Genomic DNA, 15,015 nt, shown 5'->3' on the forward strand with positions numbered 1-15,015 from the left:
GAAAACCTGGACCTTCTCCTGAGGCACTGGGGAGCCACAGGTGATAGTGACGAAGCAAGAGAGGAGTATGCTCAGATCTACACATTAGGAGAGGAAGCAGAGGCCCTGACCAGGGAGGAGGCAGTATCCAGGCTTTGGAGTGGGCTATGGGGTGGGGAGGTAAGTGTGGGTGGCTCTTCAAGGTAGGACCCAACCGTGCCACCTGCACTGGGCCTCTGAGGCTGGGCCAGGGCACCTAGGAGGTCCCACTTGGTGGCTCCATCATCCACAGACCTTGGGACCAGCCTCTGGTTCTGCCTTCAAGGCAAGACCACAGGCCGCCTTAATTATTAAGTCATTAACTTGGCCTCACACGGCCTCCTCATTATGAGTAATTATGGTAAATCCACTCTGGGTATTAACAAGGAGGAGGCCCGCTCCTCTTGGCAGTTGAGCTTCTAGGACACTGGCTGGCCCTGATCTTGTGTCCTGGGAAACTGCTTGGCACCCCAGCCCTAGGTGTCTAGAGGGACAGTAACCCTGCAGCCCCACCCTCTGGCTGTGCTCAGCCCCAACCACCAGATTTGACTCTCATGTAGTACTTGGAGAGTCCACTTCCCCATTGTGTGATGCTGAGCACATGGCTTAACCTTCTGTGCCTCAGTTTCCTCATCTGTCAAGTGATATAATAGTACCAGTCTTATAGGGTTGTGTGAGGATTCAACCAGTAAATCAGTTATTGCTCAATAAATGCAAACTCTCATCATTTTTAATGCCATCATATAAAAATGGTATGGCAGGAACATCAAAGGTCCTTTAATTTCATGAAGGGGAGAGACAGTACCATCAGCATCAGCCCAAAGCTGATTCCTATGAGGTAGAGATCTGACATACCTCCTCTCTCCAACCTTTTTACCAATTCTGACACCAGCCGTCCCTCCCACGGCACTCTCTACTTCTCTGCTGGGTTCCACAAGTCATTGCAGTGGCCACACGGAACTCACAGACAATACTCATGATTATGGGGTTTATTAGAAAAGCAGCAGGTTACAATTCAGGATCAGGAATAACTCAGGACACAGCTCTTCTGCCAGGACAGCTTCTCACCTGTGCCCACAGGCAGGCCTCTCCCTGGCTCTGGGCCCCTTGGCTCCTTGGGCCTCTTAGGCCAGCCTGGCCTCTGCCCTGCTCGGGCAAGTGTTACAAAGCTCCTTAACTCCACTGATAAGTGCCCAGAGCCATCCCACTCTGCCAGTAAGCCTCCTGCTTGAAGGTGCTCAGCTTTCTTGCTCCGTGAGCTGGGAAGCCCACCATGAAGTCTCCTGGTCTGCTGCTGCCAGTTCTCAGCTGAGCTTGCCACTGCTTCTGACCATCTTGTGCTGTCTCTGGTGTTACAGCTCTCTGTCTCCTGGGTCTAGGAGGTTCTCAGCGCAGGAAACCTGGATCCAAAGGACACACTCCACTCCCAGCTCTCCTTTCTGGGTGGTAGTGAGGTCCCCCATCTGCACTGGGATTGGCTCTCTTTTAAGCCTGACAGGATGGCAAAACTGACCAATCCCCTTGTTAGGGTTCTGTACACTTCATTTGCCTGGTCCCACCCCCACAAGGTGCCATGCACCTTATTTGTATTATTAGCAAGCCATCCAATCCCCTTGGTGGGCCACAAGCACCTTATTTGCATAATCTCACCGAGTCTTTTGGTGGGAGTTACAAGACCATGGCAAGAAAGGCCCTAGAACAGTCTCATCGTTATCACCATCACCAAGAGCCCTGGGAGGCCCCTGAAGGCAGGGCTCAGGTCCCTTCTTCTTCTGTCCCCTGCAAGGGGCACTCCTGAGGGCAGTCCCCCTTCTTTCTCCCCTCTTTCTTCTCAGTGCAGATGTTCTGTGGTCAGGGAGCTGAGGTCTGTGGCCTAGCCCCCTGCTGTCCTCAGAGATAAGCCTGAGATGGGGCCCCTGGGGCCTGAGGGGCTGGGGGCGGTGGTTCCTCAGGAGTCCTGGGTGAGTGCTCCCAGAGGTGGGAGGGCTCCAAGAGGCTGGTCAGCCCTCCATACATACAGCCAGCGCTCTGCCTCTCCGTCTACAGTTTTCCCCTTGACATGGCCCTATGGGAGAGCAGAGGTAGCTGGGACTTGTGGATAGGGCAGGCACAGCCTCAAGGGATCCCCTCTTCCCAAGAAAACAGGCGTGGAGCCTCTCTGCCTTCCTCTACATCTTGGGACCTGCATCTGAAAACTGGGGCCCTGGTTACAATCCCAGGACAGCTGGGCGGGGGTGCATGGGTGCTTGTACACACTTGCAGGTGAGTGGCATGGGTGTGGCCTACAAGCCTCTCAGCTCTCCCTGCCAGAGGGCTGCCTCCAGCTTTCAGGGGTTGCACACTTCACCTATCCCCGCTCTGGGCCGTGGGCTTTGTGATTTCCCCTGAGGTCCAAGCACCCAGCCCGGAGTGGGCTGCAGATGGGCAAGAGGCCCAGGCCAACAGATAGAAGGCCTGGCTGTGTGACTAAGGAGCCTTGTCTATGTCTGAGCCTCGCCCCTGCTGTGGCTGAGTGGAGGGTGGGCTGCTCTCCCCAGGGTGAACATGGAGCATGGGAGCCCTCAGTGGAGGCAGGTAGAAGCTTGGCCATGAAGGTCGCTTAGGGGGTCTGGATGGGCTGGGCAGGGTGGAGGTCACAGCAGGGCTGGGGGCTCCGTAGATGGGTGGGAGGGAAGGCTGGGCTGGGACAGGGTCACCTCGGTGGAGTGGGTACTGGGGGCCACCCAGGGTCAGATGTTGCTAATAAGTACCCTCTGTCTCCCTCCCAGGGGTCCTTTTGGACATTCAGCAGCACTTCCGGGTCAAGGACCGAGATGCCGGCCTGCTGCAGTCAGGTGAGGCCCACCTCCCCTCCTGGAGCCCAGCTTCTCACCTGCCATTGTTGGTCCACTTCTCTGAGCCTGTTTCCTTCCTTGTATAACAGGGTGAATAGCACCTGCCCCGAGGGGCTGTGGGAGATGAGCAAGCATGCAGACCAAGGGCCCAGGTGGGCCTTCATTTGGGGAGGCTAGTGAAGTGAACTCCTTAAGTTGCTCAGTTGGGCGGTGCCAACAGAGCCCAATGACTCTTTTACATACCTGCCTCCATTGCTGTCAACCCTGGGAATCACCCCTTCAGTGACAAAGCAGAACAGTCTACCTGGTCAGCCCCAGCGTGGTTCTCAAACCTGGGGCTGGGAGTCTGAGAACCTGAGTCCTGGGCTAGACCTGGGCCTGGGGTGCCCTGCCTCCTTTCCCCCTGGAGTCCCAGCTGTCTGAGCTGCTTGCTAGGCTGTAGGGCTGCCTGAGGCAGAACCTGAACTCTCCTGGACTGTGAGCTGAGCCCGGGCAGTGTGGTGGGTCATTAAGCAGTTAACCCAGCCTATCAGCACAGGTCACCCTTCCCTCGGTGGACTGTGTCTCCCTTGTTTCTGACCTGCCCACTACATGGCCATGCTGGCTATCCCCTCAGCAGGACCCCCCCAGATCTGGGCAGAGACTCAGAGCCAGAGCTGGATCCCAGGCTGGGGAGGAGCCCTGGGCCTGACTCAGCCCAGCCTTGCTGTGTGACCCTGGCCTGGCCCCTGCCTGTCTCTGGGCCCCTTGGCCCTGGAGTCCCTCTGGCTATGTGGCTCCATCAGGAATGTGGGAGAAGGTTCATGGTTGGAATGCCAGTCCTGTCAGCTGCCACGAACCCCTTCCCCTGCCTGGGCTCTCCTGGGAGGGAGGGGCAGGAGCCAGCAGGCTCTGTCAAGGAACCTGCCTGACCTGTCTAGGTGGCATTCCAGTGCATACAATGCCAGGCCTCAGTGCACACACACAGCTCATAGAATGCCATAGCCTGGCCGCTGGCCTCATTTCCCAGGAGGGGTCTTTAGGGCTCAGAGGAAGGGCATGTGATAGCCCAAGGCTCAACCCTAATAAGAAAGGATTGTCTGAGCAAGGGTTGGGCAAGTCTGTGTGGTCCAACACACCCAAGGGTGGACAGGTTGCTGCCCTGGCAGACGTCACCTCTGCCCAAGCCATAAGCCCAAGTCCGTTCCCTGCCCCCTCCACCCTTCCTGGACCTCCCTGGCTGGGCCTGAGCAAATCAGCCTGCTCAGGGCCTGGGGCTGGTCCCTCCAGCCTCCTGGGTCCTGCACACACAGTGACCAGCTCTTACAGATGGAAGCTGGACTTCAAGCCAGATCAGGGGCATGGGAGGGGGCAGGCTGCCAAACTGGTGGGGAAAATGCAGGGAGGTCAGCATCCCCAGTCCCCTCCCTCCATGGCCCTTGAGTCATTCGGGACCTGGCCTGAGCTCCATCCCCTCCTGGGATGCAGACTCAGCCAGAGCCTGTGCTCTCCATGCCTCCTCCATTCAGCACTCGCCGAGTGTGGTCAGGGCCAGCCCAGCCTTCCAGGGAGAGTGTGAGGGGCATCTGGCCCGGGGCAAGGTGTGAGGCTCTGAGTTCCCAGGTCCCTGCTGACTTTATGTCCTCAGCTGGCTTCCTGGCTCAGGAGAGAAAAGTCAGGGCACTCCCAACTCTGGCAGCCTGGCGGGAGGTAGACAAATCAACCACAGGCATTGCCTTGTTGGACTCTCCCAATAGTCCTACCAAAGAAACCAAACCAAACCAGTTGCTGCTGAGTCAATTCCAACTCATGGTGACTTCGTGTGTGTCAGAATGGAACTGTGCTCCATAGGGTTTTCAGTGGCTGACTTTTCAGAAACAGATTGCCAGGCCTTTCTTCTGGGGGGCCTCTGGGTAGACTCGAACCACCAACCTTTTGGTTGGCAGCCAAGTGCCATAATTCTACAGGCTCACTTTTATTAGGTTTACTTTCTGGATGAAAAGGCAGAGTCCAGAGTGGGGAAGTGACTTGCTTCAGGTCTCATGATGAGAGAGTAGCAGTCTGGAGGTGGAATCCAGGATCCTGCAAACACTGGCATCTTGGTGTTCTCAGGGCGGGGCCTCCGGGTCATGGTGAGGGTCTAGTGATGACCCCTCTAGTGCTTACCCCCGGCCCTTCCATACTACCTACCTCTGGCAAACCAGACAGTGGGGTGTCTCCCTAGAATGCCCTCACCCCTTTGGTCATCTGAACCAAGAAGCCAGTCCAGCTGGACCAGGATGTGACTCAGTGGGCAGCCCGGCAAGTCACCTAATTGGCCTGTGCCGCAGACATCTGTCTCTTCCCCAAGCCCTGATAAGGTCAGAGCCAGGTGGAGGGCGCCAGCCCGGTGTTGGTGCTTGCCCGGATCAAAGGGCCAGGGCTGAGAGCAGAGTTGCCTGCCTATTTGTGGTCAATGGGGGCTGCTGGGCCAGGAGACAGGGTGGGGGTGGCTGAGGCTTAGGCCTGGGCCTGCCCCTGCTCTTTCCGCATGGGACCAGAGCATGAGAGTTGGCTTGGGAAGAGCCCACTTGCAGCAGCTCCCTTGCAGATTGCTGCCAGCCCTCTGGCCTGCCAGCTCAGCGCTGGCCCCTAGCTACCCAGTAGTAGCCATAGCGTAGCCTCTCTGAAAGCCCACAGCAGCACTGCAGCTCATGGGTCTTGCTGTTTTTGGCAACCAGAAGCCCCTATAGCCCTCATTTAAAGGAGCATTTGCTGTTGGACCTACTGTGCACCAGACCCTACGCTGAGCTCTGCCACAGACTCAGTCCTTGCCTCAAGTAGATTCTCTCTATTCATGGGGAGGGGACAAATTGCCATCCATTCACCAGCCACAGACGGGGGGACTCTAGGAGCCCAGGGGAGTGGTAGTGAGTGTGCACCTGGCAGGTGGAGAAGCCTTCCTCAAGGACGGAATATTTGACTGGGGCTTTGAAGGATGAGTTAGAGTTTGCTCAGGGGAAGGACTTCCAGTCGGTTTGTCAGATTGAGAGCAGATGTGAGAAGCCTTCTTTTCCGCCTCCAAGCTGGTGGAGAAGCTGTATAAAATAAGTCAAGAAAACATATTTAAATTGATAGTTGGGCTTGAAAGCTAAAGCTAGCAGGGAAATTTCCAGGTGCCAGAAACAAAACAACTGAACTCAGAAGCTCAACTGGGAGCTGAAACTGAAGCCAAGTGATGTAGAGAGTTTGGGGCCAGATCTTAGTCTTAGAAGCTTGTTCCAATTTTTTTTTTTAATATAAACATTTTCATCACAAAAAAATTGAAACGTATGTAAAAAGTGGAGCAAATAGTATGAGCCCCCATCTACCCATTGTCCAGATTCATCAAATTATCAATAGTCTGGCCCAGTTTCCAGGCACAGGTTCCTTTGCTCTGAGGATAGGGTAGTGGAGGCTTGGGTTCTATTGTTACATGGGTGACTCGGTTTTCACCCAGAGCCCAGGGCAAGTTCCCTGATCCCAAGTTGTGCCCTGGGTTGGTGGGCAGTTTTTTAGCAGAGTTCTGTTTCATGTTGGGTGCCTCCCTCTTGGCTTCAGCTTTATGCAGAGAACCTACTTCCAGCCCCTCCCCTGTGCAGGCCTGGCACTTCCACTCACTCCCCATGTTGGCCTGATGTGTCCAGGGGCCCCAGCAGTGGCAAATCCAAAACTGCTCTTTAGGGAAGTCGGCATGACCCAGGGCCTGGGTGGGACACAGATGACAATTCCTGCTGAAGGCAAACTCAAGTTCAAAGTTCACAAAGCATAGGGTGATGGTTGCACAACATGGTGGAGGCAGTTAATGTCACTGAATTGTACACTTAAAGATGGTTAAAATGGTAAGTTTTTTGTTATATATGTCTTACCACCAAATAAATAAATAACAGCACACAAGGAACAGCTCCCATCTTTGAGAGGGAGAATCAGGTGGCCCAGAAAATGGGACAATTGGCTCCTGAAGAACTGTAGAGAACAGAGTCCTCTTAAAGCGACTTTAAAATTAGGTACACTTGATTTCCAAAGCTCTGAAACAAAGTGTAGAATTCATCAAACAGGAACAGCACATTATGAAAAAAGAATGGGTAGATGTTTAAAAGACCCAAATTTAAAATTCTAGAAGTGAAAACTGCCATGATGAAAATAAAAATATAATAATTAGAAGAGTTAGTGAGTAGGCTAGATGCAGCTGAAGAGAAAATGAGTGACTTAGAAGATGGATCCAAGGAAATCACCAATGCAACACAGGGATGGACAAGGACAGCATCCCAGGCAGAGGGAGGAGTGAGAGCTAAGGTTGTTTGTGATACCGTCTGGCTTTAGTGACCTGTGGTTCCTCTGCTGGGCTGGAGCAGGGGGGAGAATGGATAGGGAAGAGGACGGACAATAGGTGAGGTGTGGTTGTGAAAGTCTCAAAGGCTGGGATAAGGCACCTGGGTTTTGTCTTGGGCAACGTGGTGCCAGAGAAGGTTTTGGAGCAGGGCAGGGGCTTGTAAGATGTGTACGTCAGGATGTTCACTTGGGGGCCAAGTGCGGGAATGGACAGTAGAGGAGGCTGGAAGGCAGCTCAAGGCTGGGGTCATTACAAGGAAGTGCCATGATGGGGGGTGGAGGATGGGGAGAGTGGGGATGGAGAAAGAGCCAGCTCAGACTGAAACCAGACGGCGCCTCTGCTTCCGGGCTCAGTCTCCTCTGGCCTTGCTCTCCTCCCCCTCCAGCCAGCCCAGCACCATGCTTCCACTTCAGCCCAGACTCTGTTCTGGAGGCAAAGCTGGGCAGCCCTGTGGCTATTCCCCCAGGGCCTCCTCCCAGCAGGGAGGGCCCAAGAGCCTCCCTCTTTCTGAGGCCTAGGGGGCCGTGCACAGGTTTTATACCCTGAGCCGGGTATGAAGGGGAAGGTGGTCGCCATTCTTGCCTCAGGATTGCAGGCACTGGTGGGGCCGAGTTTGTCCCAGGCTCCTCTGGTGGTTTGGCAGGCTGGGGCTGTTCCTGGTATGGCAGAGCTGGAGTGGGATCCCGCCCCGCCCACTGCAGGGATGGTGCCGACCCTGTGCGAGCAGCCTCCCTGCCCACAGGATGTGGAGGTCGACTGGCCTTCTCCAAATAACAGGCCGGCCGGAATCCAGACTTTGTAAAAATAGCCCTGGTTGAGGTGGGGGCAGAACGTAGGCTCCGAGGCCACAGTGTGGAAGCCCAGGGTCCTCCCAGCTCTGGCCTCGCCCACTTCTGCTCTTGGACCACCTTGGGGGTTGAACAGGGTCACTCATGGGGTGAAGGTGCTCAGTAGCCCCATGGGGAGAGGAGTCTTGGGGCTGCCTCATAGGGCACAGAGTCCTCTGCAGAGTTTATTCTGAGCGTCAGGGTGCTGGGCCCCCTTGCAAGTCCCCAATCTGGCAGTGCCCAGGGAGAAGGCCTGCAGCCAGCAGATGACTGATGAGCCCTACTGGCACCACCGTGAGAGGTGAACAGCGTTTGAGGGAGCTTGTCCTGCTCCCTGTCTTTCAGGGGACTTCTTGCCAGCCCTGTGAGGAAGGGGCGTCACCCCCATCTCAGAGGAGGGAGTGGGGTTAGTGGCCAAGGTCGCTGGTGGGCAAGGGGCAAAGGGCTATAATCTTTGTCTGACTCCTGCCAACCTGCCCACTGGCGGCCCTGCCCCCTTGGCCCTGGCTTTCTGCCTGTGGCTCCATTGTCCCAGACCTGTGGGCTCAGCACACGTGAGCTGAGCGAGGCTTCCCCATGCCTAAGCCACAGGATGTCCTCGTGTGAGAACTGCTGGGAAAGCCACCCCTACCGAAATCAGAGGTGGGGCAGACAGTTGGCCCAGAAAGCTCTTCCCAAACAAACAAAGGCCACGGGTTGGGAGTGGTGGGCACAGGAAGCTTCCAGCCTAGGGGCCTGGGCTGGGCTGGTCTTGATTTGCAGCACAAGTTGCCTGCCGGCCAGCTAAACCTCTGTGTTCCTACCTGGGACACGGCTCGCAAGTCCAGGCCTTTGCCTGTGCTGTCCTTCTGCCAGGAACCTTTTTCTTGCTGCTACCATGGCTGTGTTCAGGGCTTCCCCCAAGCCTGTGACATCCCTGAGGGCCAGATAGGTCCTGTCTCCTGTCTGCCCCTAGCAAAGATGAATCCTGTCTCTCCCGATCGTAGACTCCCTTGTCCCTAGGAGGAAGGCACTGAGAGACAGGCAGTGGTCCACAGTGCACCTATCTTACTATGTCATCATGGGCAAGTTCCTCCACCTCTTGGGGCCTCAGTGGTCCTAGCTGTAAAATGGGAACAGAAGGGGTGAAGCTCAGATGAGCCGAAGGCACGGCATGTAGGTGCTTTGGGCTGCTGGGACCAGTGATGGAGGTGGGGGGTGCTGCTTTGCGAGGAATCCAGCCACAGCCCTGGATGCTTCTGTCCCCCTGTGCCCCGAAGTGAGCAGGCAGAGAGCCAGGGGTCAAAAAAGCAAGACAGGCTACCCTTCTAGATCTGATGTGGCCAGGAGGGCGAGGATGGACCAGCATGGCCAAAGTCTGGCCAAGGGCCTGGGCCACTCCCTTCAGCCCCTCTCCAGCCACCTGGGGGCTTTTCCAAGTGCTCAGCTTGGTGAGGGAGAACTGACCCTGCTGTGGCTCTCCATTGTCCTCTAGCTCAAATCCAAGCCCCGGTCCTGGTCTTTGGGGTCCCGCCTCCCTCCACAGCCTCATCTCCCACTGCTTCCTCCATGACTGTCCCCTGCTGCAGCCTGACCCTTCTCCTTACTGTCCCCAACACAGCCTGGACATTCTCTGACCTTGGAAACATCAGTTGGGACCTTCTTCCTTCCCAGCCTGACAGCCTGTAGTGTGATTTAGAGCAAGGACTCCAAAGTCAGACAAGCTGGAGTTTAAATTCTGGCTCAGCCACATACGAGCTGTGTGACATCACCTCGTTCAGCCTCTGTTTTCTGCCCCGTAACATGACGATAATAGTGAGAATTAACTGAGATAATCTGTGCTTAGGTCAAGGGCTCATCCCTGGGCCTTGCCAATAGTAAGTGCTCCGTCACTTAATCACTGCTTATTGTTAGCAATAAGCACTATGCGTCATTACCCATTGTACATTATTGCTTACAAGATTTCTTGTTTATTTTATTACGAATATTATCAGCACGGCGACCTCCTATGCATCCTTCAATCCCCACTCTGCCATCTCTGCCTCCACGAAGCCTTCTGTAACTCTCCTGGTAGGATTTAGTACTCCTTGCTGGTTCCCCCTGCGTTTTAGCCCTTTAAGCTGGGCAACCTATGGAGAGTGGCCCCTCTCCCTGGTCACACAGGTAGAACAGCTCCTACTCTGGCTTCTCTCTGCCCATTCCTCACCCAGCACAAACAGGCACTGACGGATTAGTTCTTCCTCCTCCCCTTGACATGTGTGACTCCTGATGTGACCTCAGTCTCTTTCCAGCCCATCTCCTGATCTGATCTCAGGCAAGTGCTGGGAGGCAGGCCCAGCGGGAAACATTCTCCTTTTTCCAGATATGAGGAAATATTTTCTGCCTTGACTAATTCAGACAATGGCCAGTGTTGACCGAGGCTGGCCCACTCTGGGCGGGGTGTGGTGTTCAGCACCTTACACGTGTTACCTCATCCTGTTCTCGGAGCAACCCCGGGAGCTGCTATTTTTATCTTCATTCTGCAGATGAGGAAGTTGGCCTGCTGGAGCTGGCTTCTATCGGCTCAGGAGAGTTGATTGTTAAATTTTCAGGAATTGTGTGAGCTGGTTGTTAAACACAGTCATTATTACAAACCAAATTATGTAAAATTACAAGTGAACATAGTATGTTCAAACAAAGGTCATAAATACCCCAAAGTCATCACCTCCTAATTATTTTACCACATTTTATGATTTTGGGGGGGTTTTATGATTATCGATGTTCTGAAGGTTTTTGTCATGACGTGTTGCTGCAAATCTCTTCCCAACTCTGTCATCAGTGACATCACGTTGGTAGCTTGAAATCAGCTGTGATGGGAGTATTTACACCACAGAAATTGGCGAACACTACAAATTGGGGATTTCCCCCCTTTTTTGGAGACCCAGTTGTTAAACATGTACCGGCATACACTGGGGTTGAGGCATGGAGAGACCATAACCTGACCCAGATCACCCAGGCAGGAAGGAACCCAGGCCATGTGTCTCTGGTGCCCGAGTTCTTACACCTTTATGCTCAGCCTGCCCGAGGTCTAGTCACGTGGAGCTGGGATTTGCAGGTTCCCCATGCCCACAGACCCACACCCAACCACCCACCCTCCTCTTGCTAGCGAAGGAGAGGGCAGTCACACTCCTCCAGCCCAGTCTAGGGGACCTCTGCTTAGCCCTCTTCCTTCTAGTTCACCTCCTTCCTCTCTTCCCTCCTCCTCTCCCTCTTTCTCTTCTCCCAGGCCCCTGCCCCTGGGGACTCAGGTCGGTGGTGGAACAGCTGAGTCCCGGCCCACATTCATTCTGGCGGTCAGAGGCCAGCCTTGTCTGCCCACCCCTGGCCTTTGTCTGGCCATCTGCCCGTCAGCTGCAGACCTGTCTTTCAGGGCGAGGGATGGGGGGTTGTCTTGCTGTGTGACCTGGGGCCTCTCCTGCCTTGCTCTGGGCCTCTTCATCACTCCTGGGACCCCTGAGGTCCTTCCCAGCTCTGATAGTAGCATCCCTGTGGAGTTCTGTAAGACTTTGCCACGCTCTTGTTCTGGAAGAACAAAACCAGGTCATGTCACTCCTCTGCTCAGCATCCTCCAGTGTTTTCCTTTCTCAGCCTCAGAAGTTACAGCCCTCACAGTGGGCCTCCAGACCTGGTCTCCTACCCCTCTCCCCTTGCCCCCTCTGCTCCAGCCACTTTGGCCTCTTTGCTGCCCCTCAAACATGTCAAACACTCTCCTGTCCCAGGGCCTTTGCACTTGCTGTTCTTGCCCCAATCTCTGCATAATTCATTTCCTCACCTCCTCCAGGTCTTTACTGAATTGTCACCTTTTTTGACCCTTCTATGTAAAATGTAACATCAGCTTTCTCTCTCCCAGCTTCCGTTTCTGCCCTTCCCGCCACCCTTAAAACTTATCACCATCGGACATACCGTGTTTTTTAGTTTTTAAAAGACAATATTGTTTGTTTCTCCTCACTAAAATGAAAGCTCCAGTGGGGCTGGGCTTTTTGTCTGTTTTGTCAACTGATGCATGCCAAGCATCTAAAACGGTGTCTGGCACACTATGGGCACCCAAACAAAATGTTTGCTGAATGAAGGAATGACAGTGTTTCCAGCTGTTGGGAAAACCTTGGCAGCCACTGGGTGTGAGGGTGACTGTGATCTGGCAGGTCTGAGATCAGGGTTCCAGGCCTAGTTCTGCCCTGGTTTGCTGTGTGACCTTAGCTAGGCTTCTTTCCCTCTCTGAACCTGTTTCTCTGAGTATAATAAGGAGAGCAATGTGACCAAGTATAAGGAACACAGGAGCTAGAATCAGATAGAGGGAGTTCAGACCTTGGACAAGTCACTTTCCTCCTCTGATTCTGTCTCCCCATGTCCCCACCTGCGAGGTGGCAAGACAACCCATAACAGGCAGGGAGATTGGAAGGACGCACAAGATGCTGTGTAATGAGTCCCTAGCACAGTGTTTGACATGTGAAAACTATTCAATAAATACATGCTTACTTTTTTTTTTTTTTAACATTTGATTTCATTTGTTTTTATTGTCAAATTATAGATGACAAAACGTTTGCCAGTTCAACATCTTGCACTTGTACAATTCAGTAGCACCAACGATATCAATCCTGTTGTGCAACCTGGAGGTTTACTCTTTGCATAAGTGCCCAAAGGGCTCACCGTGGACTGAGCAAGCTGTGGGCGCGCATGGAAGAGGGTGGGACTGTGGTACTGCCCTCACCAGAGAGGCCTTCCCCGCCTCCTCTGGGCTGCCCCGTCAGCCCAGGGCCCAGGCATTTGGCCTCAAGCTGGGGCGGTGTTGGCAGGTGGGCCTGGCCCCAGGGGGCCCGAGCAACCCCTCAAGCCCTCCTCCCCCGCACAGTGTTCATCTGCAGCTTTATGGTGGCCGCCCCCATCTTCGGCTACCTGGGCGACCGCTTCAACAGGAAGGTGATCCTCAGCTGCGGCATCTTCTTCTGGTCAGCAGTCACCTTCTCCAGCTCCTTCATCCCTCAGGAGGTGAGGCTCCCCCAGCTTCCCACCTGCGTCTCCGCACATCCTGTCTGCGTGTCCTAGTCCTTCCGGTGGCTGGCTGGTCTGACTGGGGGTTCCAGCCACTTTGCTCAAACCCTAGTGCCTTCCAAGTATGGTAGGACGAGGGCGTCTAGGGGTACTTTTATAAACTAGCCCTGCAGATGGGGCCATCCCCATGCTGGCCTGAACTCAGGGACTTACAGTCCTGTGCGATGGTTCTTTCTGAGCCATCCTCTGATTTGGGGATGATGCAAGAAACAGTGGAAACAACCTGGCCTAAGAATTAGGACCCTCGGGTTCTAGTCCTGCCTCTGCCTTCACCTTGCTGTGTGACCCTAGAAGAGGCACTATACCTCTCTGGTCTTACTCAGTTTGCTTTTTTGTCTGATGACCAGCTAACTCCTTGGGTCAAAGTTCCAGGAGTGGAAACATCAGTTTGACATAAAGAAGGTGTTTCTCCTTTGACTCTGACAGACCTGGGTTTGAATATCTCAGCTCTGTTGTCTACTCAGCTTTGTGACTTAGAGAAAGTTACTTAACCTCTCTGGGCCTCAGCTTCCTTATCTGGAAAATGGGGATAATAATTCTCGTCTTCAAAGGCTTATTGTGAGAAATAAGTGAGCTAATGAATGCCCAGATCCTGGAACACAGCGAATGTTCAACAAATCATTATTTCTATTTTTTTGTCTTCCAAAGCGGAGATTTGTTGCCTCATGAGGTAGTGAGTTTCCTATCATTACGAGTGTTCAAACAGAGGCTGGACAATCACATGATGGCTCCTGTAGAGGGAGATGGAGGAAAAAGAGAAGATCAGGTTCTGTCCTCAAGGAGCTTTCAGTCTGGGGGACAAAGAAGGAGACCCGGGTCCTGTTCCCCGGGAGCACCTAGGCTGGGGGCGGGAAGATTCGGCAGGAGCTTCCCACCTTATAGCCTCCAAGATGTGCAAAGTGTTGAGAGTTCTTAGTGAAGAGAGAAATCCATGGGGTCAGGGAAGGATTCCTGGAGGAGGTGGCCTTCGAGCTAGGCAGGTAGAACAGGGAGACTCAGCCTTTTGGTGAAGACAGGAAGGGTAGAGGAAGCAAACCCACAGATGTAGAAATGGTGGAGGGTATTGAGGGAAGGAGGAGGAGAGCATTTTGGCTGGAAAGGAGGCAAGGAGGAGGCATGGAGAGCCTTGAGTGCTGGCGACATGGCGGGGCACTTTCTCCTGAGGGCTCAGTACTGACGGAGCCCTGTAAGTGTTTGGAGACGGGCACTGGCGGGGTCAGATTTACGTGGATTACGGCGAGGTTGGAGGTAAGGACAGGGAGAAATTGGCAGGTTTGGGGGACAACTTTGCTTCATGGAACAGTTCAGAGAGGAGTTAGGCCCAGGTGAGTTCTAGCCCTAGAGGACCAGGAAGAGCCTGGCAGCCAAAAGGAGAACTGTACTAGAAGCTTCTGGGACTTCTTTGGGCCTCTTCTGCCCCGACCAGGCCTCTGGTCATCTGACTTCTGGGACTGCTTCCGGGGCTAACCCCTGAGCCCAGAACCATGATGCTAAGGCCAGCCCATCTCTGCTGTGTAGAAGGGAGGGAGGGCTGGGGAGCAAAAATGAGCAAAGACAGAGAAACCCACAGATCACCCCCAATTAGTCTGCAAATTCATTGCAATTACTAGCCGAGTCCCGCTGGGTTTTTGCCGGATCTTGGCAACATGACCTTGAAGATCACCTGGCAGAGAAAATGCCCAAGAACAGTCAAGAACACTGTGAAAAATAATAGTGAAAGGACTTGCCCTAACAGATATCAAAATGTAGTTATTCAAACTAAAATAGCAGAGGAATAGACCAAGAGATCAATGAAACAGAGTCCTCAATTCTATGGGGATTGAGTGTACGAGCAAAGTTACATCTCCAATGAACGGTTTTGGAAGAACTGATGTCCACGTGGGTTGAAAATAAAGTTTGATCTGTATGTCCAACCATACTGCAAAATGAGTGCCAGACA

At 53.8% G+C, this 15,015-nt stretch overlaps 1 protein-coding gene across 1 annotated transcript in view; it reads left to right on the plus strand.

Annotated features, from left to right (window-relative positions):
• Positions 1-15,015, plus strand: part of SPNS2 (SPNS lysolipid transporter 2, sphingosine-1-phosphate) — a 38,327-nt gene that overhangs the window by 12,515 nt on the left and 10,797 nt on the right. Inside the window, exons 2-3 of the mRNA XM_064271610.1 lie at positions 2,787-2,852; positions 12,877-13,013. Coding sequence (XP_064127680.1) covers positions 2,787-2,852; positions 12,877-13,013 — 203 coding nt within the window. The remainder of the gene's footprint in view (positions 1-2,786; positions 2,853-12,876; positions 13,014-15,015) is intronic.

This window comes from Loxodonta africana, chromosome 18 (genome assembly GCF_030014295.1).
Source record: "Loxodonta africana isolate mLoxAfr1 chromosome 18, mLoxAfr1.hap2, whole genome shotgun sequence".
Lineage (NCBI taxonomy): Eukaryota > Metazoa > Chordata > Mammalia > Proboscidea > Elephantidae > Loxodonta > Loxodonta africana.